At 40.6% G+C, this 25204-nt stretch overlaps 2 protein-coding genes across 5 annotated transcripts in view; both read left to right on the top strand.

Annotated features, from left to right (window-relative positions):
* The window catches only part of LOC136988684 (poly [ADP-ribose] polymerase tankyrase-like), an 88167-nt gene extending 86721 nt beyond the window's left edge, over window positions 1-1446 (top strand). For all 3 annotated transcript variants that reach the window (XM_067286609.1, XM_067286610.1, XM_067286608.1), the window contains one exon: window positions 99-1446. In XM_067286609.1, the coding sequence (XP_067142710.1) occupies window positions 99-247 (149 nt within the window). In that variant the 3' untranslated portion in view covers window positions 248-1446. The remainder of the gene's footprint in view (window positions 1-98) is intronic.
* A 10236-nt stretch (window positions 1447-11682) lies between these two features.
* LOC136988679 (uncharacterized) lies at window positions 11683-23294 on the top strand. Of its 2 annotated transcripts, none has more exons than XM_067286600.1 (31): window positions 11683-11736; window positions 11819-11882; window positions 11959-12047; window positions 13958-14277; window positions 14344-14448; window positions 14511-14798; window positions 14873-15076; window positions 15134-15311; window positions 15385-15510; window positions 16016-16203; window positions 16280-16588; window positions 16654-16821; window positions 17215-17474; window positions 17543-17795; window positions 18308-18596; window positions 18659-18834; window positions 18898-19142; window positions 19207-19297; window positions 19370-19525; window positions 20103-20406; window positions 20469-20715; window positions 20777-20948; window positions 21019-21241; window positions 21311-21445; window positions 21513-21685; window positions 21763-21931; window positions 21993-22034; window positions 22104-22179; window positions 22736-22779; window positions 22849-23082; window positions 23149-23294. In XM_067286600.1, exons 1-31 carry the CDS (start codon window positions 11697-11699, stop codon window positions 23214-23216), a joined length of 5436 nt encoding a protein of 1811 aa, XP_067142701.1. In that variant the 5' UTR covers window positions 11683-11696; the 3' UTR covers window positions 23217-23294. The 2 variants fall into 2 exon arrangements, with proteins under 2 accessions (XP_067142701.1, XP_067142700.1); XM_067286599.1 differs by having other exon boundaries at window positions 19204-19297.
* Window positions 23295-25204: the final 1910 nt, after the last annotated feature.

Below are 25204 nucleotides of genomic sequence, written 5' to 3'. Positions count from 1 at the left end.
CACTTCCGCTGCCGATATCGGCGGTGGAAGTGACGCAGAAGGAAAACGGAAATGCGCGCTTCTAACCGGAAGTTGTGTTTGTTTTTGTCTCGTTTCAGGATGTAGGTGGCCGGTGGGTCCGGCGGTCGACGACTGGGAGGAAGACGGCCGCGACCGATGTCCCGGCGGATACCTGCGCTACAGCGAGTACGTCGCCTTCGACCCCTCGCGGATCTGCCTCAGATATTTGGTGCAGTTGCGGGACTGAAGAGCGCGCGCTCCGGTACGTCGCCCGATCGAGTCGTCCCCCGACGCGCTCCCCGGACCAAACGCTCCGCCGCGTCGACGTTCGTCGTCGTCGTCCCTTTAATACCCGCCGCGACGCGGACGACGCGCTTCCATCTTAAAGAGAGCCGCCGTTTTTAAGAAAAGTTCTAGATACTTCATTCGCTACCCGTTTATAACAGTTTACCGTAAGAAACGTTTTCCGTTTATAAGGTTATTCCCAGATTATATATACATACATACATACATAAATATATATATACATACACACACACACATACACACAAACTCGCACACGCGCGACGTACACGTCGGTACGTGGATCGGCGGCCGCCACGCTTCCGCCGCGCGGCCGATGCCGGCGATATATATTTTTTTATGTTTCCGACTTTTAAAACAGAGCGAGGGAGCGGCGGGCCCCCTTTCGCCCCGCCGCCTCCTGCCCCGTCGACCGGCCCGTTTGGAAGCGCCCCGCCGGGCGCGTTTCGACGCCCCTCCGCCCCCGTGGCGGTCCTACGCCGGCCGCCTCGAAGCGCGCGCGCGCGCGCGCGTCGTCGATTTTACTCTGTACAGATCTTTACACACCGGAGTCGTTTTCGTCGCGTGGAAAAACAAAAGTGACGTCGCTCTACCCAATGAACGCCCCCGCAAGGTTATAAATACGAATATATATATAAATAAATGAATATAAATATATATATATAAATATACGCTTAATATATTCCCCCTTCCCGTTCCGATCTATTATTATATCCCGCGGTCCGGGCGGGAGACTCCGGGTCCCCCGCAGTTTCCGTCGGACCGCCCCCCGCCCGGTCTCTCCGCCCCCTTCCGGTTCCCGCCGGGAAGGAAGGGCGCCACCTTTTAAAAAACGTTTCCGCAATAACGAAGAACAGAACGAGAAGACGAAACCGACGGACAGACGGGAAGACGACTCGTCGCTTCCGTTTCGTCGCTCGTCGCCACACGATTTTTATAACAGGGTATCGGAATTAATCGTAAATCTGTGCAATAAGATTCAAGTGTGCAGACCGTGAGAACTCCGAGGGACAAAAACAAAACCACGTTTAACTTTTTTTGATGTCACGACGATTTTATATAATGACTGTAAACTTAAATGAACATATTGTGACAAATGTACAAATCACTGTTAATATGTTTCAATAAATCATCGAAAAGATACATGCTCCGGTTTCCCCCCCTCTCTTCTACGTTACGCCCGAAGTGGCGATAAAACGAGTGGCGGAAGTTCGGGCGTTACGCGTGGTAGAAGAGACTTGTTACTCCGGAGACCGAGAAGACGGGCGCGTACAGACGGAAATGTAATTTAACGCCTGCCTTGTTTCCGCCGCTTCCCGGTTTTACGCGCGTTCCCGCTGTAACGCTGCCCGGAACGAGATGGGGTTCGAGGCCCCTACCGACGGGGCCACCAGCCGATGTTTTTTAATAAAATATTTCTCCGAAAATGTCTAGTCGACATTGTACGCGGGCTTCTCTAATTCGGATTTTTCTCGGCCCCACGAAGCCATAACGCGTATACGATGCAGCATGACAGCATGACACCGCCGCCAAGATCGGTCCGGAAGACGAGTTACGCGTCAGAAACGATGATTGCGTCACGAGTATTGTTTTCTTTGTATTAAAAAATAAAGAAGATAATAACGAGGACAAAGAATTGCCCTCGATATTGCGACAAGTTTAACTTTAATCGTAATTGCAGACGCGGAGAAACGAATGAGGAGTCGCGTTATTTCGATAAAACGTGTCCTTCGTAAGCGGTAGAAATATTCGGTACCGTGCAATTCCGGTTTACACAGATTCACTGTATATATTTAAGATAAGTTTATAATAAAACGTAACTATTCATTCGCTAGTTACGTCGTCGTAAAAAATCGTATATACGACCGATCCGGGATTTAGCTGCCGCTCTAAAAGAATAGAAATAATTGAAATGTTTTTGTAACCTGTGGTCTAAGGACAAGTAAGAACGCGTTGAAAAGAGAAACCCGATGCATTCCGAGGACATTTTAATAGTACATTTCCAAATGAATATCATACAAGCTCTACAGTGAAACCTGTTTAAACCGGAAACCTGCACTGAATATATATTTTACTGTTTCTGCTTCGAACAGGTTCTTTTTAACATAGAAAATCGCTGTTTTGAAGAGTTACCGGTGTATTCGTGTTCCGTTTTGGACAAGTTTTACGATGGAATAACGCGACCCGTGCCAAGAGGGATGTCTCTATGGGAACTTGTGGGCAGACGCGTGAACGTACCGTGCCGTAGATTTTCTCGGTGTGATGCAAGTCTTCGAAATGCCGCCCTTAAATGTTTTTCTTTAAAATAACCTTCGATTGTGATTTTAAAAAAAAAGAACTGCACAAAATGTACGAATACTATTTTTATTTTGAAGATATAAACTACTTTAAAATAATGATATCAAGTATCAACCAGCTACAACAATATACTACAGTTTTACCCTTCTGACTTTAGCAGATTCGTTAATTAGGGATGTGTAATCTAGAGTGGCAGCCAATTTAGATTCAATAGAAATTAATGATAAATATTCAAAGTTTTGTTTGGCTTATTGAACTTCTTAAGTGGTGTTTTATTAATCTTAATTTGGAAAAACTTTCCCCCACTAGCTACAGAGACGGGAGTGTTAATAAAATTCTCAGAGCTACAACAGTATTCGGATACAAAGTAATTAAGTTATTTTGGCACAAATTATTTAAAACAGCCAAAGGTTTCACAGAATATGGTAGCATTCGGGATATATCACGTGATTCTTCTCGAAGATCATTTGCATTTATATCCGATTCATTTTCGACCGAAAGTATCGGCTGGAGACAGATACAATAATTTTCTAGCGTTTTCTCATCTAAATCCTCGAGTTTTAAAATGTCATATAAAAACTGAAAATTTTTGCTACGGGTTTCCGGAAGCGTGAATCGTTCATTCGGAGAATTAAGGGTAATGTCCAGAATATAGCTGAAAAAGTTTATTTTAGATTTACTCTCTTCTGTTAAGGGTTCGTAGACGGCTTCGTAGTCAAATTGATGCTTTTTTCCTTCTGGCTCTAACTTCAGTTTCGGCAGGAAATTCCGTACTGCATTCGCGATTCTCTGCAATCTCATTAGCAACAGTTTTCATCCCATCCTATACGGATTGTCTATAACTTTTCACTTTTTGTATGGTTTCTGATAACATCTTTACACGGTCTGACAAATTTATAGTTACAGATTGCAATAGCTTCGAGACTGAATTTATTTCAAATAAAACATCATTCCAGAGAATTACACCGCATATATAAACTTTCAATTTTTTTATATTTTTTGCTAACTTTCTTGCTTTAACTTCAGTTTCTGCATTTCTGTTAACGTCTTCTATTATTTGGAATAATGCATCGTAGATTTCGTAAATAAGTAAAAGTTTTAACGCATCTATTCTGCTTGACCACCAAGTAGCACTCAATGGTTTTAAAGTTAATTGCGAAACATATTTTTTTTAGCATTCCCAACGCTTTGTAGAAGAAGACGCTGCATCATTCATAACTAGGTTTAAAGAATGACACGTGCGGAGCACATAAACCCCTTGGATATTTTTCAAGTATTCTATTTTGTACACCCTTTCTTACTCTTTTCGTATTAGCTCCGTTGTCCTCTAAGCCTAACTTTTCGAAATGTGTCAGAATAAGTTCTGCCAAACCCTCTCCAGTTGAGTCGCAAGCTTCAAAAAACCAATAAAAATTCTTCGATTTCATATTTATTTTGAATGGAGTTAAAAGCGACAACTCATTGTTAGTGAGAACTGTTCGATGTGACTTCCGTCTGAGGTACAATTGGCGATTCCACGAAAAGCTAAACGTTGTCAGGCCAATAGTCTAATTATTGACATAATATACATATGTTGTGTCTGGTGGGCATCTGCCCGGCACCTTCCGCCACTACGTCTTCCCACTTACTTTCCCCACCCTGCTAACTTGACTGCTTCCCCCCGCGTGTCACAGCGTGTAACTTCTCCCTCCCAAATGCTGCACACAGCCACACTTACAACTGTATAATTAATATACTTTTTAAGATATTCTATTTAATAGTTGTAACCAGCTTTTATGAATTTCTATGCTTAGTTTCTTGTTAATATTCTTTTTGTCTGTAGCGATTTAAATTTTCTTTTGTACCAATTTTTTCCTTTCTATTTTAACGTCAGTTTTATCTACGCTGCAGTTATGAATTGTGCAATGTTCGTAAAAAACAGAGTTTATTCTATTATATTTTAAATCCGCGATGTGTTCTTTTAATCTTGTTTCCAATCTTCTTTTTGTTTCTCCGGTGTATGCTTTTGGTGGTTCGCACGTGCAAGGCATTTTGTAAACGACGTCAGTAGTGTTGTATTTATCTGGTTGTTTATTTACGCCTGGCGGATTCTTTTTTGTAAGTTTCTATAAGTTGGTACCAGTTTTATATTTATTTTATCGAAACTTTTATTTATCTGTTCGAAGAAGCCACGAATGTAGGGGAAGGATATGTATCTTTATCTGCTTTTATCCTTGTTTTGTTTATTTTCCAGGTTTTTATTGTAGCCTTTACTTTCCCGGTTATTTATTATTCGTTGTGGGTAGCCGTTTAATAGAAATTTAGTTCGTAGTTCGTTAAGATGTTTTTTCTTCTGTACTGAGCTTGTTCTGTTCGCGATTTTTTATACTCTATGTTAAATATGTTTTCTTTTATGTACTGTGGGATGTTTGAATTGTAGTTTATCACCTTCCTGATCTCGCATGGTTTAGTATATGGATCGAATTCAATCCTCTCTGCTTTTCTGGTTAATTTAATGTCTAGGTAATTTATTTCTGTGTTTGTCTCCTTCTCGACTTTAAATTTAATATTATCATTTAATTTGTTTATTTTTTCTTCTGTTTCTTCTAATTTTATTATTGGTCATATAGTATAATTATGTCATCCACATATCGTTTATAAAACTTTATGCCTGTAATTTCATTGATTGTTCGATCTATGTCTACCATAACAAGTTCTGCCAGTTTCGGACCTACGACTGATCCCATGCTTATGCCTGTTTTTTGTGTGTAGAACTTATTGTTAACTTCAAAATAATTACTCCTGTATACGAATTCTATTAGATCAACTTCCTCTTCTTTTGTTTCAATTTCTTTTAGCGTACTTTCTATTAGGTTCCAGGTTATCGAAGGGTACATATTTACTACATCTAGGCTTGCAAGTTTATAATTTTTGTTTATTTTTATATTTTTCATATTCACCGAGTCGTGACACCAAACAAAACAAGAAAAAGAAGACACGGTTTCGAAAAAACAAATAAACGAGTTTTTTCTTTCTGTTTTAATCGAATGTCCAGTTCTTTCCATGCTCTAAAAGCATTTCTGTGATGACTTTTCGTGCATTGTGGGAGCTCTTGGAAGATTTCCCCAGTCAGAATAACCTTTTTTGGGCCAGTCAGTCACTAAAAGCGGACGAATTATCAAATAAAATACAACAATAACAAAAAACAGCATCGTTTGTAACAATAAATCAACCATCTCTCGACGATTTATTACCGCTCAACACTTTCAAATAATGCCAGGGCGAAAAATACTAAATAAAAATTCACAGTCCTTGGCAAAGACCGGAGGGGGTCAATAAAAATCATTAAATATGATGATGCTTATCATGCTATTAAAACAGGGTAGATAAAATAACGATAGAAATGAGTTGCAAAGCTAGTAAGATTTGTAGGTAACAGAATGTAATATTATCATCATCATTAACCCATCTGGATTATAAGCGCAGAGCCCAAACGGTTAGAAGTTGAAAGTTGAAATGTACACAGGGTACGTCACGAGAACGTACTGTACAGTAAGAAGGGATTTTTTGAAATTCTCCCCGCGGGGGAGAGGGAGAGTGTTAAGGATTATCTTAAAGAATCGGTTTTACTGTACTATTTTAGACGCGGTTTTTTTGCGTTTTTGCAAAAAATCGAACATATTTTCACACCATGTAAAAATTCTCTAATTCTAATTAAGAGGGAGACCTAATTCTTGCACCCGGTGAAAACGGGTAAAATGGGCTATAATTTAAAAATCTTAATCTTCGCTATCGTTACTTTTTGTCCGAACAATGCCGGGCTCATCTGCTGGTAAACAGATAATGAGATAACGAACATCTGTCAAATTGACAGCTACAGCCGTTTTTGACTGCCTTTCCTTAACTTGTCAATGTATTGTCTCCACTTCGACGTGTATGAATTCAGTAAAAATAGAGGAAAAAAATAACGAACGCAAAAGTAAGCAAATGCAAATATTATCTAAGCAACTCTATTATACACCCATACACAGAATGTAAAGGTAGTTCAATACAACTTAATTAACTATCACACACAGGCACACGTTCCGCACCTGATATATACCCAGTTCATGCAAATGCTGCTTTGTCCCGTATATACAAGCACACTTCCACACCTATATATAACCAGTCCCTATTGTCACAACATAATCCTTTTCAATGATAATAAGTATCTACAATTGCTGTAAAAACCAATGATTCTCTTACCTGATCTACTTTTTAAACACAAAAAACTGAACTAGTATAAATGCAAAAATATTATACTGATGCATATATATATATCTGATTCACTGATTTAAACAGAACAGCCACTTGCTACTTCTCGAGACAAACTAACGTTAAAATCAAATATTGTCAATAATTTAAGCCCAAAGCAATTGCACGTTACAGGTGCAGTTGTCTTTTATGATAATTGCTACCTCAGCTTTTAGGAGCAGTCGTCCGGTATATTACGAACAAAAACAATAGCTTTGCGCTGTTACGTCAAAAGTCTTTCGGCGAGCGCTTGCCAACAAAACACCTGCACCATAAACCGAAAGCGCTTAGGCAGAGGCGTGCGATTAATCATAAATCGTATACATAAATATGGGAATAACGTAGACCAATGTAGAAAAGCGTTGCGTAAAACTTTTTAATTATTGAGTGGTTCAAATAATAGTTTGATTTCGCTGCTTATACCGCCACCTTACGGTGCCGCCTCTCTGCATCATAGCACGGCACGGCCCTGCGTGAACAATGCACATGGTCTGCCGGATGCGAACCCACTACACCAAATCCCGCAAACTCAAAACGATAAAATGATGTTATCTGTAGTTCTTGGAATTTCCACCAGGTTTGCTTTTTGACACCCACGACAGAATTAGTAACATTGTAGAGTTAATGTTACCTTAGGTTCCGAGATAGCGGCGGTGGGAATTTTTCCCTATCTTGGCCACTGCGGCGGGGAAAAATTTTTTCCCTACAGTCGTGACGTCGACGCCGTTGAGAATTTTTCCCCGTTCGGTTTCAACCCCGAGTACGACGTTGCCGAGTATCCTGTAACCTCGAAACGGCGACGGTCGTGTGTAAATTTGCGACGGTAGAGGGAGCCTTTTCGTGACGTCGTGCGAGAGTAATATCGGCGGAAAATTCGTAGTGGTGTTACGAACGAATATGCAAATGCTCGATCTGTGACGTGATATCTGTTCATTTCAATGCAATTTTATGCAAATCGACTAGTTTCCAGTTGGAATCGGTTACTGCAGTGTTGCGACGAATTGCGTATTGGAATAATTGCTGTGGTTTTTTTTCTGGTTACGTTATTTCATTTTTTTTCCTCACCACCTCCCCGCGTTTAGTTTATTGCCTATTATTCGATAATGAGTAGTTTTGCCGATTTGAGTTTCAACGACGAATTTCGGTCGAGTTGCACCACCCGTGATTTCTACAAGTCAATGGAAGACGACTTTTTGGAGCTACGTTTGCCTCCCCGTATCGATAACGCATTGAAATTTCCGAAATTTGCTGTAAAAGTAGGCATACAGCCGACCGAGTCCGTTTGCATTCCGTGCGATTGTAAATGCAAATTATATCATCGGAGTAACAGAGAAAGCTGTTTCTTGCGATGTAGTAAGTGCGGAACGAAGACTTCTGCCTTTGAAGGAACGTTTAAAAGTAAATTAGGTCACATTTCTTGGGGTTGCATTCTGTCGTTTATATGGCCAAGTAGTAATAAATCGAACACAGGGAAACGCCAATCGACCAATAAAAGAGCAGCCGAATCGAAAAGAACAGGGAAGAAAAGAGCCGCACCAAGAGAAAAGGAAAGTATCCAAGCTGGCAAAACCGGAAAAAGAATGGATCGGAAAGGTGAAAAAAAGTAGGAAAAAGTAGGCAACCACCATCGAAAAGTGAGTAAAAAAATCTTTTTTTTTTTCGGATATTTCGGTTAACGTCCGCGGAGTCTGCAGAGAAATTCAAGATGGCGACCGGAAACGCGGCCATCATGAATCAAGGGAAAAATTTTTTCCCCGTCGCAGTCTCCAACGTAGGGAAAAAGTTTCCCCGTAGCCATCTCGGAACCTAGGGTAACATTTATCCATTGTAGTATTGTCGGCAATTCTTTTTGGGGGGCATGGAAGACCGCTCGCTGTTGACTCGATCTGCCAAGGGAGGACTTGTGGAAAAGTGGTATCATGTATACAACACCCCTAAACAGAAGAAAATCCAGAAAATTTCACGCGACAGCCCTATAGTCGGCTCGAACCCACGCTTAACGGTGAGTTCTGTTCACTTGGACGAGTATCAAAGATAGCCGAAACCTGTGTCAAAAAAGGAGGAATCGCCCAGCAGTTGAAACCAATCCCGTTGATTGGCTCTTTCAATTGCTATAAACCTTCTCCCAGATACCCACCTCGAATTAAGTAGAATGCTCTTCCGAATTAACCACGAATTTTGTGTTGGTTTTTCTTTTGTTGATACGTTTTTAGTCATTTCTAACACTAGTCTTTTCGTATTCTCGGTTTTAAAAGCCCAGAAAGAGCAGGTTCCTTGCTCTATAGAGCTATGCGCATTACCCAGGAACTCGAGAATTTTATTATCGATAGTGGAATCTTCGAGACAAAGCGTTTAAGAAGGGAACAAAAGCTACTCACCTGAATTGTCTTCCCTTTAACATTATTGTTGCCATCACACTAACAGCATCCCGTTCCAACTCTGTTCGAATGTCTTCTGTACCATCACACAATTTTGGTTCCCCGCTCTTCTCTACACAACATTAATGGTAGAAAACGGTCGATGGTTCGGTTCTTCCCCCTTTCGACGGGAAATTCCGAAAGTACACCAATGACGAAAGGGAAATCCAAATCCCGGTTAAGGGAAATTCCTGACATCGATCCAGGATTGCTGTAAAAAATCGAATTTTATTCGGGTAAAGTGTTTCCGGTAACGTCACAAGTAGATTTTTCTCTCTAACAAGGGAGACCACCCGTGAAAAATTCATCATCCGGTTATGTGTGTGTTAAGGAACAACATTATACACAATAAACGATAGGTTCTCGACAGCCTACAAAATCGGATCCTTATGGATTGATTGGATTTAATGGATAAGGCAAAGCAACACGTGGATCTGCCGAGGGAAGGACTCGTATTTAAGTGTTAGACACGTGAAGAAAACCCGGAAAACTCCGTCGGTGGGGTTCAAACCCGTCACCAACAATCGAGTGTGGTGCTAAACGGAAAAACCTTGAGTAATGAGAATTAGGTACTGTAAGGAGTAATTTTTCGCCATATTGATTGTCTTTCCTTCTTTGACACCATTGTTGCTATCATGGTTTATAAATATCCTGTTCCTATTCTTGAATATCTCCCGATTCTATTCTCCTCCTTGTAGACCCACACCACCTGATCCCGCTCCTCAATATACAACACTTTAATGGTGGAGAGGTGTTTCCGAACTGGTCGATGGTTCGTGTCCAGAAAATGGCCGTTTCAACGGATGGTGATGTTCACTCTGGTTTTTCACCTGTTTAACACTAAATAAAATCTAATTTTCCATAGAAAGTCCTCGCGGAGGCATTCCTCCTACACCGATCGCCCATCTTCTTGCTCACAGTGGCGGGAAAACGGGCAGAGATATCAGCACCTGTGCTTAATGAATTAATAATTCTGTAGATTAGGTTCAATAAGGCCACGGATGCGATCAAGGAAGTATTCAGAATTTATCTCGATTATTCGGGAGACCGTGCCGTTTAATCGAGACAAGTGGCACGCTTATGAGTATGACTGGCAGGCCATTCGCGTCAATTCAGGAGGTATAGTATTCTGCTTGCAGCGCATTATGGACAACAGAGGACATCTCACAAACTGAAGCGTAAAGGTAAGGGCACATATGGAGAAAGCCTTCTATCAATTGTTGTCTTCATAGAAATCGGGGCACGGCATTGGGTGCATCTACGTGACAAGCAGTTAAGTAAGCCAATGACACAGTTCGTTATATACGAAACAATAAACTGTATTCTCCGTGCAGTGTCAATGCACACAGGAGTTAATAGCGAGGTTGAGGCCGAAGTTTTAAACGCGAAAACGTGTACGTCGGACGTTCAGCGCCGCTTTCCTGTAAGCCTAGAAGTTTGACAATGGTGTTTGGAAAGTCAGTGGAATCATGCTCGACATTCCAAACGCCGTTGTCAAACTTCTAGGCTTACAGGAAAGCGGCGCTGAACGTCTGACGTACACGTTTACGCGTTTAAAACTTCGGCTTCAACCTCGCTAATATGGTGGAAAATTACTTGTTACCATACCTAATTTTCATTACACCAGGTTTTTCTATTTAGCGCCACACTCGATTTAAGAGGCTAACACTAAATAGAGGTCTCGCTAAACATAGTTACATACAATTTCGATTTGTGGGGAATTTCGCCCGTAACCTAGTACTGTTGGACCTCGATGTAATGAATCCACGGGGAGCGATTGTTCGTTAGTACCCAGTGTCACACTGTATCCGAAGATACCACGCAACCAGAAAATTAACTTGGTACAGTCATATTGTGTAAGCCATATGAGAAACACAGGAACGAAAAAACTGTCTAGTGGACATTCCGCGTACTAACATATTAATTAACTACCATTTTTAATCGGACAGATGCCTGGGAACCAGAGGATTTTGTCCATTGTTTTCAAAATCCTTATATCGGGGTCCTGAATCTAGTTGAATAGAACCACGTCTGAGATAAGACAACCGCATTACTCCTTATGGATCGATACTGTTCTTAACGTAGAAATTGTCTACATTTTCAACTGGACACCCGTTTATTTCTTGTTACAATATATTTTAAACACTTGTATATTATTTCTACGCGTTGAAACGTTGTGTTACGATAATCTTGAGCGTCGACACGCGCTCATCGATCGCTTTAAATGGCGATAAAACGGGTAATTCGCGATAGAGACATGAATTATTTATAACAGAGATCACCTTCAAAAATCTGCGATGCATATCTCTGCGGTGGGGTGAAGTCACGCTTGGCGTAGGTAACCCTGGCAACTGTGCATAAACATACCCACGCACCCTTTTTGCATCTTCAGTTACGATAGAAACTATGAAGAAACTGGTGGCATCCGTCCTCCTCCTGTTTCCAGGTACCCATTTTTTTTTTTTTTTGTCTTCATTTTCTACCACACCGGCTTTAAACACGGGAGATTAACGGGATCTTCTTTACAGTTTCTCTGTGTTTGGAGTTGTGTGTACAATACGATAAGAATTGCCTCCGAGCGAACTGCCAGAGGTGAGGAAAATTTGCGTGTTATATAACGCGTTGTATGAGTTATACTTTAAGGTTGTATTAAAGTTTCTACTTTCAGATCGATACCCTGTTATCACGGCTTTTGTGACGTGGCAGGAAAATGCGTCTGCGATGCCTGTTACCATGGAGATAGTTGCGACGTATACGGTCAGTTATTTCTGTTCCCATCTTAATACCTACATTTATAAGCGTAAAAAACAATAGAGATTTTGAGTTTTGCTTGGGAATTTCTATATTCGATCTAGGATACGAGAGATTAAATCATGTTGCAAAGACATAACTCGAGCAATAAGTTACACGATTCACCATGTGACAAATATTTTGCTTCATTCAAATTCGTGCGATTTTTTACAATCGAACCTACAATAACGGCCGTCTGTACGTTCCCGTCGGTGTCCGTTATTCGGAGGTTCAACTATGATATGAATTCGAACTGTCTTCTCACACCACGTTCGTAAGATATTCCCACAAATAAGTCAGGCAATCATGCGAGCTATTATGCAGTTCACAAGGTTCGATCCACCTTCCATTAAAAGGCCCATTTAAATAATTTACCACAATTCGTGCGTGGTGGGGTCCCAGGCCATCTAACCGAATTCATATTGTTTGCATTGTATGATACTTCGTCTCATATACTCCAGAAAGTTTTGCCCGTTTACACGGAAAAGATACGAACACATCGATGATGCTGCAATGTCGAGCACCCATTTCACTATACCACCGAAGATTCACACCTGACCAGTAACTACAATAGCGCCCTTAAAGTCTAACATTTTTGATCACGATCTCTTGCTAGATGCGTATTTTTCGAGTTATTCCGGTGGATTGATTAAAATGCTCCATTCCGTGTTCATCTAATCTTATGAGTGTGTGTGATAAACTGTTCTATTTTTTATTTTATTATTATTATTTTTTTTTGTTTTGTATAATTCAAACTATATAGGAAATTAGATTTCGCATTGATTTTTTGTGTTAAAAATAGAAGCAGGTTTGTACGGGTATTTTTCTCGCTTCGTGGCTAATTCGCTGGAACTCCCAACTCCTGCAGCACCAATCCCTTGCGCCAAAGATTACTTGCGTCGATTGTTCATATTGATCATGACATTGGAGAGCCGAGTCTTTACTTTGTGGCTCGTATGCGTCACGTTATAATTATATAATTACGTAATTTCAGTATGTTTTACTAATTATTTTCTTATCATTATGCAATTCCAATACAGACAAACCTCAGAACAACGGCCATAGACCTAAAAATAGCAGTTTGGAGGCAGTTTTGTATACATTTCAAAAAGAACCGTTTCTGAAAAATGGCCGCGGTTTAGAGGTGGTCGTTATTGGAGATTCGATTGTACACACACACACACACACACACACACACAACATATATATATATATATACTGTATATAGCCTTTCCTATTGGAAAGTTATTGTTATCTATTCGGTATAACACCAAAAAGGGTTTATGAAAAATTACGAGGGAGTTACACATTCAAATGGGTAACATGTTATAATTATTTGTGGGTCATTCTGCGCAAACTGTGCAAACCCCTATGCTCGACCCCCTCCAGTTTTGTTTAAACTCCACAGTAAGACTGATTAGAATATCGAAATAAGGTTTTAGTTGTACACTATTGATTTTCACCTTAATTTTTGGAAAGGTTATGGTATGTCGAAAAATGAGGCTAACACAGCCAAATTTACAGCAAAAAACTGTCCCAGGTGAAAGCTCAATCTTGCTTCGACGACGCAGACTTAGGAGGACAATTTGATTGCTCCGTTCTTCTTCATGCACAAATAATCTCCAAATTCAGGAACCACAAAACATTCAACTTTAATATTTTGCAGATTTTAGTTCGAACCCCTAAGCCATCTTATTGCGGAGTTTGAGCAAAATTGCAAAGGGTAGAGCCCGGTTTGAACAGTTAGATTTCACGGTTATTGACGCCATTAAACACCCAGAAACGAAACATAACTTGCAGCTATTGTTATTTGGCTGACATTGACATTGACATTGACATTTGGCTGACATATGACATTTCTGGTTAATTTTTAACAGTGGATAAGTACATGCCCTCGTTTTATTCGACCGAAGACGAGGTGTACATAGAAGATCCTTGGGTTGCCACCCCCGTTTACCACGCTCAAGCTTTCGATAACGATTACGACAGCACCTGCGCTCGAAATGAAGTCCGGTGCGATTGTTCCCTTATCTTTTACTACTTGGTGGATGAGAAGGAATTCTTCTCTATCAACAACGTAACTGGTGAAGTATACATCAAGGAGCCCGTGGGCCTTCTTTCTGTAGGAATTTACACTATTCTCGTCGAAGCCAAAGGGTTGAATCACGAATGGGATACGGCCAGTGGAGTCATTCAGGTACGCAACGTGACTTTTGTATCTATAATGTTATGGCACAGATTTCTTATTTTACTTCTCGTGCAGGTGACGTTTTATTTGAGCAACGACATTTGGACGGATCAGGAACAAATCACTAAAAACGTGATGAAGAACGCATCTAACGTCCCTCTAATCAGGCAAAAGAGAGAAGTAAGCATTTAAAAGCGCTTAACGTATTGTAAAATCCTTCAAAAATTAATACTTTTTTGTAGGATTCGGTCAACAACCAGATGACGTCCTTCGAATTAAGCAAAATAGAAGGCGAGGAAGAGAAAATGGAAATAGGGAAAACCGTTTGTTACAGCTTGGCTATAAAAGTGCCCAAAACCGAAAAACTGGACGTCATTGTTGAGATATTTACCAAACAGATCAACAATAACAGTTACCTCCCCACTTTTGCCCTGTGCAAAGTGCGGGTCAAACCGTCTGGTGATGCCATTTCGTACTCCCAAGAGAAACCCCACATCAAGATGGTTCTGAGCGACCACATTAACACAGTAGTAAGTGTTTCTCTTCGGTGTTCTATGCACTTCTAGATACGATTTTTATGTAGAAATTATGTGTAATCGTGTAGTACGATCGTGCCGTGATCGATTTTGGATACATCAGTAACACTGCAGACGAAAGCCAGTTGGAAGTGACGTTTTGCATCGCGCAAATAAGAAATCTCGACACTACTTACAATCAGAAACATTTCGTCACTGCAGGGGCGGAATACGACCAAGAAAACTACGTTTGGGTGGGGCAGGCGGAAGTCATTCCAAATGAAGTGGAAAAAGTAGGTGCCCCCTTTCTTACCGATCAGGGTTCCTTTCAGTAACATCACTTTTGTTAGTCTGCAGACGTTCCCGAAGTAGTAACAGAAGTAACTGGTCCAACTGAAATTGCCTTGGATTCGGCTGGGGTGTATTATCTAGATTCCTGGATCAGCATTCGTTCCTCCAACGTCACAGTAGAGGTCCAATTAAACGACACGGAAACCATTTTAACGGTTGGTCACTTGGGAGTAATGCGTAAGTACGGAGAAAATCTTCGAAAAAATAGTTCTGTTTTCCGAAATTCATCGAATTGTTTCGTCTATGCTAGAATTTGGGGAGTACTACGTCTGTGTTCCACAGGATATATACTACTATAATGCTAGTTACACGGGTTCCGAGAAGACGTGTCTCAACACCAGAGCCAAATTGGAATTGGGGTTAGTTACTAACATAGGTGAGTAACAGGGTTCGAAGTTGGGGTACAGCGTGACCATGATTAAAGTTTCCCCATTCAGAGCACTGTGTAGCTGTAACCAATAAGTGGATTGACACCATAATTTGTATACAGACTATGAAAAAGATGCGGAAGGGATTTTTACAGAAAACAATTACAGAAAACAATTTTAGTTCATAAATTTCTGCAAAGAGGCGCTTTGGCAGATTTAAAGGATTGTATTACACTGCATTACTGGAGAACAGTTGCGGTCAATTGTAAAACACATTTTACACCCGAACAATGGGCACGCACTGAATTGAATCAATTACAAATCTCTGCGGAAGGCCTGCCGCTTGTGGAACGAATAAATGCGGAAGTTTTTGAACTAAAATTTTTTTTTAGCAGAATTCTTTTTCTGGTGTTTATAACTTTTGGTGTCAATCCTCTTGTTGGTTACAGCTACACGGTATGGCCACCCTGTATTTCAAATTGCAGATTGACTAGAGGTGGGATACACTTTCAGGTCCATTGGATAAACAAATAAAAGACGATGGTAACAAGATCCGTTTTACGTTCGCCGTTTACGCCCCCAACATACCCTCTAATATTGGTAAAAAGGTCGACATCTCGGCGGGTATTTTGATAGGGGAGGAGAAAGTTTGGTCTTCAATTATCTCTGTTACCATTAAAGAAAGAGAAGATGAGCCTCGGGTAAGTTACAATTATGCTACTTCAGAGTGTTTTCGAGTCGTCACGAAAAATAAACATGACCGTTTCTTCACCGCAGCCTAAACTGCACGCGGTGGACACCAAAATTTATCCCAAAGAAGACCAAACAGCAGCTGTGGGCAGTTTGATGTCGTATATTCTTCTCACTACACTAGACGGCGTGGGGGGTTATTTTAATTATGTGATTAAAGTAGTGGTTCCGAAAGAGGGCGGCAAAATACAAATGGAACCTTGCGGAGCCAGATTGCTGAAAGCGGTAGACAGCTTTAACGTTCCTTACGTTCCTTGCGATGTAGACATAGAACCGGAGTACGACGGAGATCAGACGTTTCTCATCAAATTGAACAGGCTACACGTCACAGATCAGGTGAGTAACAGTTAATTTTTCACTTGAATCTCTGTAGTAACCGAATACAATTTTTTTTTTTTTAGCATTCTCCCGCCAAATCCAACGATTCTCTGATCATGTCCGAGTTGATAGTGAAGATTTCGACTCACGATCGCTCCGTGTCCGGAAGCAAACTACAGATGACAGTTTCGGTGGAGTCTTCTAAAGACTTTATTGATGTTCCTGTAGGTCAAGTCGAGATCATAGAAACGGTGAGTAAATCCTTATCTGTTCTAAAATTAACTTATTAAATATTGTAGTTTAGAAATGATTCCATGCCCCTGTCCGACCAATACAAATGGAATCGTGATTCAACTTACAGCAAGTTTTCTTTCGATCGTAGTCATAAATTGCAGCAGCGACTAATATACTGTGCCGTTCACACGGTAACTAATTTACAGTAACTAATTTACTGTACAGTGTGAACGGCACAGCAGATTAGTTGCCGCTGCCATTAAGTAATCGCAGTACTTAAATCTAATCCTTTTCAACACTATGATACAGTCAAATCTCCAATAACGACTTGGGCCGTTATTCGGAGGTTCGACTAAATTTCACTTGAATTTTAAAGGGCAATTCTGTAATTATTTTTATCTTAATTTTAGAAAAGACAACCAGTTCCCTCTGTCGAGATAAAAAACGCAGTGTCTTGGGAACTATTACACGAAGGAGGAGCCATCGCTTTCGACGTAGTGGTCACCATTACCCCCTCAATCGGCTATGGAGATTTGTTCTTCGAAGCAGCAGGAGACGAAGATTCCATTCTTCAGATATGTATGATCGAGCTTACCGACGTTGGCTCCCATTTGCCTTGCCTGGGAATGCACAGGGATGACGTCAATCGCAATATCACCTACAGTTTAGGGTAAGTCTGGATACCTTACTTGAAAAACCGGAAACACCAACATTTCTTAAAGTAATTCTTGCGTTTAGAAATTCCGAATCGACATGCCTGAAGAGCAACAGAGCAGCCATGAAAGTGGGAGATGTCGGAGCTGTCAACAGAGAGAAACAAGGAGATAGAAACGCTTTCGTCATCAAAGTAGTAGCTTCTTTACCCACTTGTTCCGAATTCGATGACGAGACAGATTACGAACTGACTGTTGGTTTAACTATCGGTACCAGATCTATGTGGGCCTCTGAAGTTAAATATACTTCAACTATTCAAACTTCAACTATTTCGGAAGTAATAATCACTTTTTGTGTTAAATTCAAACTTTTTAACTCTACTGGGTGTCCTATAAGTCACGCACATGTTCGATGCGAGTAACGTGGAGTTTTTCGGGTCTTCTTATGTATCTAACTTCAGTTTCTCGCAAAAAGTCCTCCTGGGTGGCATCCCTCCTTGGCAGAACGCCCACATGTTATATTGCCGTATTTCATCAAACCAAATCACACAGATTCAGACAAGAGATTCAATTATTCCACAAACAAGTGTCACGGCCTGACATCGTTCCGACTAGTTGTCAAACAGTGGTCCATGCGATTTGGTGCTCGTTCTGCTCCGTTTGCGGTTTTACTCATCTACTGTACCACCTGACCAACCATTAGGGTGATCTCGTGCATCAACGTCTACCTGAAATGGAAAATCTCATTACATTACAATTTACCCATGGTGCATGACTTATGGGTCAACTTGTATAGAAACAAGTATGCCAAAAATTGGAGAGTTTTCCAATATATTTCTTTGTTCTTCAGGAGAAGAAGCCTTTCGTCAACGTAGACGTAACGTCAGAAGGCGTAGCTCCCGGTTATCCGGTCGAAGTAGTGATAACCATCAATACAGCTCCAGATTCCATTGGCCAGTATAAAATTATTTTGAGAGCGGAAGAAGAAGAGAGTAGCGTGTGCATTCTTCGCGTGAAGGCTGCAGGAAAGAATATGCCTTGTGTCGAATTCGAAACTCCCTCCATATATCTCCCTCACACCAATAAAGATAAAGGAATAAAGGAAGCGAAAATACAGTTTTCTGCACTTTCTAATATAGGTAAGTCAAAGATGACGTCGCCGCCATCTTTTATTTGTTGCCATATTTGCTTCTAATTTCAGGAACTTCCGAGTCGAATCAGACGTCCGAGGAAAATGCTATACAGCTGCAAGCCATGGTCAAATTATCGAAACAAGCCAAAAATGATCAGAAATTGAGTTGGGAAGTGGATTATGGGAGTGGAGAAGCGAATGGAGAAATCACCATTCCTCTGAAAACTGATTCAGTCCCGCAAATGGTAAGCTAAGAAACGGGAATTGTAAAGAATAACAAGAGTGATGCTTCAATTCCAATTTTTCAGTATGGAGATGATCCAAGAGCTGCCAATCTCACTCTCACTCCTAGTATCGAAGCAGCTATTGGGGCACCACAGTTTGTAACACTGGATCTAGAATTGAGCGAATTCTTCTTGGCACCCATCACTGTCAAAATTATAAATCCGGATAGTTCGAAGCATCCCTACGACGTATGTTTGGCCGGTATCACGACTTTAGGTGTGAATTATCCGTGTTTGGCACCTTCTACCGTTGTCACCCAAATTCCCGCGTAAGTAATTTGCAGCATCGACACGTGATCTTTGTGTTTCTTACAATACCCATTTTTCCAGTAGCTCGGAAAGCAATTATAAGGATTCTGCAGACATTCGTCTAGGAACGGTGTGTAATTCCTACATCGATAGAGAAAATTTCTCTGCAAATTTGGTAAGTGACATTTAATTCTTGAAATATTCAGAAAGTGGCAAAAGTGATCGGGATCTCGTTCCCTTTACGTAGATACAAATCAAAGTTGCCCTCTACTTAAAACAAGAAGTAAATGTGGGCGATGACATTCGTGTGGCCGTTCAGATTGTCCTCGGCAATAGAACCATCACAAATTTGCCACAACTGAGTAGCAAAGCCGTAAAGAATATAGAAGATGTAAATCCACCCGTAAGTTCCGAATTTTTTTGGATTTTTATTATATTTAAGCACACTGTGGCCACAATTTAAGTTTTCCTTTTCGGAGCACTATGCACTTATAGGATCAACACCAAAATTTGTATACAAACTAAACAAAGGATAAGGTTTGCTTTGGCATTTATTGGAATATGGTTCATCATGGAAACGTTGCAACTTTGGCAGTCTCAAAGGATCGTATTACACAACAAGTGTAATCATCACCGGAGAGCAGTTGTGGTCAGCTGTAGAACACTGTTCATCACTTCCAAATTTTACACCTTACATTCAGGCTAGCGGTGCCTGCAGACTATAGAAAAGAGGAAGGCACAAGTTATTAAATAAAAAGCCCTTTTCAAACTCTACAATATGACGTCGGATCGCGCTCCCGTAAGGTGATGCTGGTTGCACTCGGGTTAAACTTGGCCTCGAAAACAAGGAATGTTAGATTGGTCAGCATACGAGGAAAAAATAAACGGCTGAACAGTGCTCTGAATAGGGAATGTTTAATTATGGCCACCTTGTATTATATAAGTCCAGCTAATTGGTTGCACCATCGATAATCTTTCAGGACGAAGTAGTTGTGAAACCCAGTAATGGCGAAAACATTCCCATTAAAGTCCGTCAGCGCGTTTGGGTAACCTACGAAATTACCATTCCTCCCCATTCTATTGTAAAAGTGTCCGTCAGAGTCAAGGCACCCATTAAGGAACGTCGAGCAGTCTTCACACTTCATCAATTGCGACTAGTGTCGGGAGGTAAAAACCTTCCTTGCCCATTAGCTTCGGGGGAAGTGGAGTACCAACTCTTATCGAACGTGCCCACTGCTCAAAACGACACAATAGAAGCAGATTTGGGATATTTTGGAAATTTAGGTACGAAGTAGTTAATGTCGCGATTACGTCAGGTTATCCGAAACTAATCCCAAAATTAACAGGAGTTACGCACGTGAATAACGCCGAAGGTGAGGAGGACGACGATAAACTTAAAATTGAGGTTTTGGTCGAGTTGGCCGATCATCCCGAAAGCGAGCACGGATCAGTCCATATGGTAGATTGCATTGCAATCATCAATGGAGTAGAAGGTAAAGCGCAGCAACCTTTCGTAATCGAGCGCACTGGTGAGGAGAAAGCGGATCTGACCGCTGAAGTCGTTGTAGATGACAGTAAAACATTCCAGAGTGGGTACGTAGGATTCCATTTTTAACTAGATTTAGGAACGTGACTTAAAGGATATCTCTTTCAGTGACGTCATACAGATGTACGCATATTTGAAACACAGCAATGTATCCCTAGCCGAGCCTTATGATATCACGTTGCGCCTGTATATCCCCCCTTACGTCGTTTTCAATACGGAAACCAGTTGGAACCCTATTAAACCAACCATAAAAAACGAATCGGGAGGACTGGATATCGTGGTAAGTGTTTTCTAAAAAATAAAGTTTACGTACTTTTTTTTGCTGGTTTTAATTATTTTTTTTCGCTTAGTTCCCCCTTCTGACCTTTCCAGACGAAGTTGAAGTTAATTTCACGGTGTTAGCCGATCCTAATAAGCAAAGGAAGCACGGTAAGGGTGTCATAACCGCCACTACCCCTTACAGAATATTGTGTCGTCAGACTCTTCGGTCCCAACCTGTACAAAATCCACCCAAAGATGGTCTTTTCGATTGTTCTCGGATGAGCCACCTTCTTTACAAGATTAACAGCGCGGGTGAGTTTAACACCACAACTTCGCCCTCCATTCCCCCTTAAATTCTAATCTCCTTAAATTCTTTGCCAGCTTGCAATGACAAACTGGGATTGGACGATCCAACAATCATAGAAAACTGTCAATTTACCGCTTCTTCGGCAGCCAGCAAAGAATGGGCACCGTATTACGCTCGGGTAGTTACAGGAGAAAAGGATACGGGAAAAGGTTTTAACATAATTTGCGGGCTTATGGAATTGCCACAGTAACACTTAAATAATGTTTGCCCTTTCAGCCTGGTCTCCACCCGTGCGAACTGGACCTTGTCAGCATTATCTTCAGATAGACTTCTTGCGTAACGTTCGAGTAGGTTCGGTAGTTTTTCAGAAAATCGATGGGTTACGCCACGTTACGGAATTTAAATTCTTGTACAGTAAATCCGGCATCGATTGGATTCTGGCCATTCAGGTATCTTTGCGTTTAATTTGAGATGCGGCGCGATAAAGGGGGAAGAGTAAAACGAAATTGCAAACTGTTCGATGCAGGCAACCACTAATTATCAGGATGATTTGTCGACTACAGAACTGACCATGCCCGTTGTGGGCCGTTTCTTCAGATTAGTTGTTCTGAAAAATAACGATCCGACTGATCTGAACAAGAACGTTGGTGTCAGAATGGAATTATACGGATGCGTTGTGGATAAAGATATTTTTGGTGAGTACTTCACGAGGAAGTTTCAGTTAATCTTAATTTCTTAAATTTTACTCGTGTCTAGTTAGGTGTGGTTCGGATGATACTTGGTATACCGATGACCCGAGTAAGTTAATTTTCGTTTTATGGCTTCAATCGTAAATTTCCGTTATACCGTTTCCTCTTTTTGCAACAGAGAAAGTCGGGCGACACATGGTATTGGATACAGAATTGGAAAGAATATATTTCTGCGATACTAGAGACGATCCCAAGTAAGTGTATTTACTGAAAATTTAGTGAGGAATTACACTTAAAATGATCCTGTCTTGCGAGGTGCCCATTCATTCGTAAAACAACCCAAGTTCTCAAGGCGTTCTCGTTGATTTGCGAGATAAGACCGAGCGTCATCTTGCAGATCAATGCCAAGTGAAGTCTTTCAAAATATGTGTGAAAATCGAATGACGTAGTAACCTCTCTCTGCAATAATATATTTAATAAGAATACTTGCGAATATCATAAGCGATCCATCATGGATTCTGTAACCAATACGAAGAAGCACCTCTCCAAACTCTTGACGAAAGTGATCCTAGATTATTGCTACAAGGTTGGTAACCAGAGAGAGGACAAGGAGAACTTAATCCTGCAAATCAATAAGCCTTCTTGATTTCGTGAAGAGATCATAAGAGAGCGGATGACCCTAGCTCTCTTATGATCTTTCATACAGAAAACCTTATAGAAAGAGAGGTTATTACGTCATATCTTCTATATATATATTAGTTGATCTCGCGTGTATTTCGAGAGATCAACTAATAGATTTTCATCTTTCAGTAAGAAAATGTGCTATTCTTCCGAAGACGGAATCAGCTGGAACAGTAAGTTCAACAAATTACAATTTGCAAACTTAAGTGACTCGAAATAACGTATATCAAATATTTCTTCAGTACTTCCCTGGAACATTGGAAGCCTTTTGGGTTACGATTCCGAAACGAAATTAGTTTACGCAGTGGACGACAGAAACTGGGCCTACATGGCCACCAACGACAGTCTGCATTGGACTTTTGTCAAGAAAACCGACATGGGCAATATTCGGGGCCGAAACAGTTTTAAATCCAGAGTCAACATCCCTTCTGTGACGCAAAAAGAACTAGGAACCGTCTCCGCGGGAAAATGGAAAGGTAAGTTCTGCAATAATAGCGAGGATTTAAAGAGTAAATCGTGTGTTTATCCTCTTTCCTTCGCAGCTACTGTAGATTCCTTGAATTACGAAGGGAACGCCCGAGTCAAATGGGACCTCTGTTGCTCCACTTGATTTTCTACGTCATAAGAATCTTATTAAGAGAAATCGCCGCTTGATTCGTTGTAAAATTAAAAATTTGTTGAAAATTTAGTGTTTGTGGTTATTTAAATGTGTTTGACCCCTTGATTAATACGTAATAAATTTATGTTGTGTTAAAAATAATATGTAATAGAATAGTAAGAGAATAGATGAAATTATCCATATGTAATTGAATACACTCTTCTATTCGGGTGTCCACCATTGGCTCAGTGGATAAAACCATTGAACACTGGTAGTTAGTCGTGGGTTCGCGCCTGGTCAACTGGAGTTATCTGCTTTTCTTCATGCAAGTAAAGTTCTGCGCCGCACCGGTAATCTAGGGTCCTCAGATATGACACCAAATTTAAATATTCTTACTACAGTAACGAGTTTATAAAATATTGGCTTCGGGACCCCAGACAATTTCCTTTTTCCATAGGATAACGTGCCACTGTCCTTGTGTCGCGTTGCCGTGTATGAATAAAACCGAACCTCCTCTATTTGGAATGTGGAGTTGAAGAGACTTCGAGTGCTGTTTATTTAAGAAATTTAACTAAGTTGGAGAAATCCACCCACAGATATGCCCGGTTTGTCGTGAGCAGTCGGGTCTTATCGGTCTTGGGCCATCGACGGTAGGTATGGAAAAACAGGCCCTCTTAGTGTCCACCGAACGGAGTCAAAAAAATAAAATAATATATAGAACATATATTAGAAAATTATATGGTTAAACTGTTATAATTTACTGTGTTTGAAATTTCCAACATTTTTGGAAGAAATTCGAGGCTACAAAAACGGAAAAAGTCGGACGACGACATATGACGTAGTATTTGAATGTACAGTGCTTTTACACTGTCGTATTTTATCGCTTATTGCAGTCATAGCTTTGTTGCTCGACTTCGGCGGCGGAAGGATACACGTTCGAGATCCAGTACATCAGCTGCATTGTTATTCTGAGAAATACTATAGGTGAAACGTGGGATGCTGATGCAAAAGAATTATACGATAGAAGATAATTAAAATAATATTTAAACTTGACAATAATCTTCGATATTTCTTTCATATTGTTTGCTTCGGCTTAAAATACTTCCCGAAATGAAAAATTTGGCCTCTTCCCCACTAGTGCATTGTCGGGTAAAGCGGCCTTAATACATCTGAATAAGTAAGTCAATGACATAGCTCGTTTTATTTGGAACGAGCTATCATTAATTCAAAATCAATTACAATTAATTTAAATTACCGTCGATAAAAATTCGCTCCGAACAACCAACTTGAAATAGAAAATAAATCGAAAGAAGAATAACAGCGTTTATCGCGTAATCCAAAATGAAGCAAAGTAGGGTGCTGAACAAGAAAAAAAATATTCTAATTGGTCCATTTATTATTGAATATTCTTTCATTCAATATTATCTGAAACTATTTATGAAAGATCGGGATTTAAGAAAATTCTGAAGTGGCCATCCATCATGAATCTAGGTTCTAGATTCTAGGACAATGTAAGCGCCATGTTGGTGGGGTCAAATTAATCAGGAAGTACTAAAAGTAATCAGGAAAAGACGTAAAAGGATTCCATTATGGACCGGTTTGGCCGGGTCCACAATGGAATCCTGACATATTCGGACGAATCTCCCACGAAGAATTGCTGGTTGCTCGCTCGGATTCGATTCCGGGTCCCCCGGAGCAGAAGAGGCTGAAGATTTAACCACTTCGGCCGTTCCGTCGGATCTGATTCTTCAAAAAATGATTCCTGGTTGGTTCTTGCGTCATCGTGGTAATGTCAATTTGGAAGTCAAGTGATGACCAGTCTAAACGGTCAATCTAAACAAGATGCCCTTTCCTCTCAAGAATAATAAGGATTTTAAAAATTTCTCAATATTTGTATTTGTTGTCTTTAACTCCTTTCCTTTCCTTTCCTTTCGCTTGTTTGATATGGAGATTATAGCCTTTGCGGCTCTTTCTCCGACCGACGATTGTCTTTAACTCTC

Source organism: Centruroides vittatus, unplaced genomic scaffold (genome assembly GCF_030686945.1).
Source record: "Centruroides vittatus isolate TY-2023 unplaced genomic scaffold, ASM3068694v2 scaffold_384, whole genome shotgun sequence".
Taxonomy (NCBI): domain Eukaryota; kingdom Metazoa; phylum Arthropoda; class Arachnida; order Scorpiones; family Buthidae; genus Centruroides; species Centruroides vittatus.
This window is presented reverse-complemented; position numbering and strand designations above follow the sequence as displayed.

Bases quoted from the DNA above. Each gene is read 5' to 3' on its own strand.
- LOC136988679 (XM_067286599.1), top strand. From the start codon at position 11,697: ATGAAGAAACTGGTGGCATCCGTCCTCCTCCTGTTTCCAG. The intron at 12,048-13,957 runs GTCAGTTATTTC...AATTTTTAACAG, and splicing joins AGATAGTTGCGACGTATACG to TGGATAAGTACATGCCCTCG. The intron at 22,035-22,103 runs GTAAGTTAATTT...TTTTTGCAACAG, and splicing joins TTGGTATACCGATGACCCGA to AGAAAGTCGGGCGACACATG.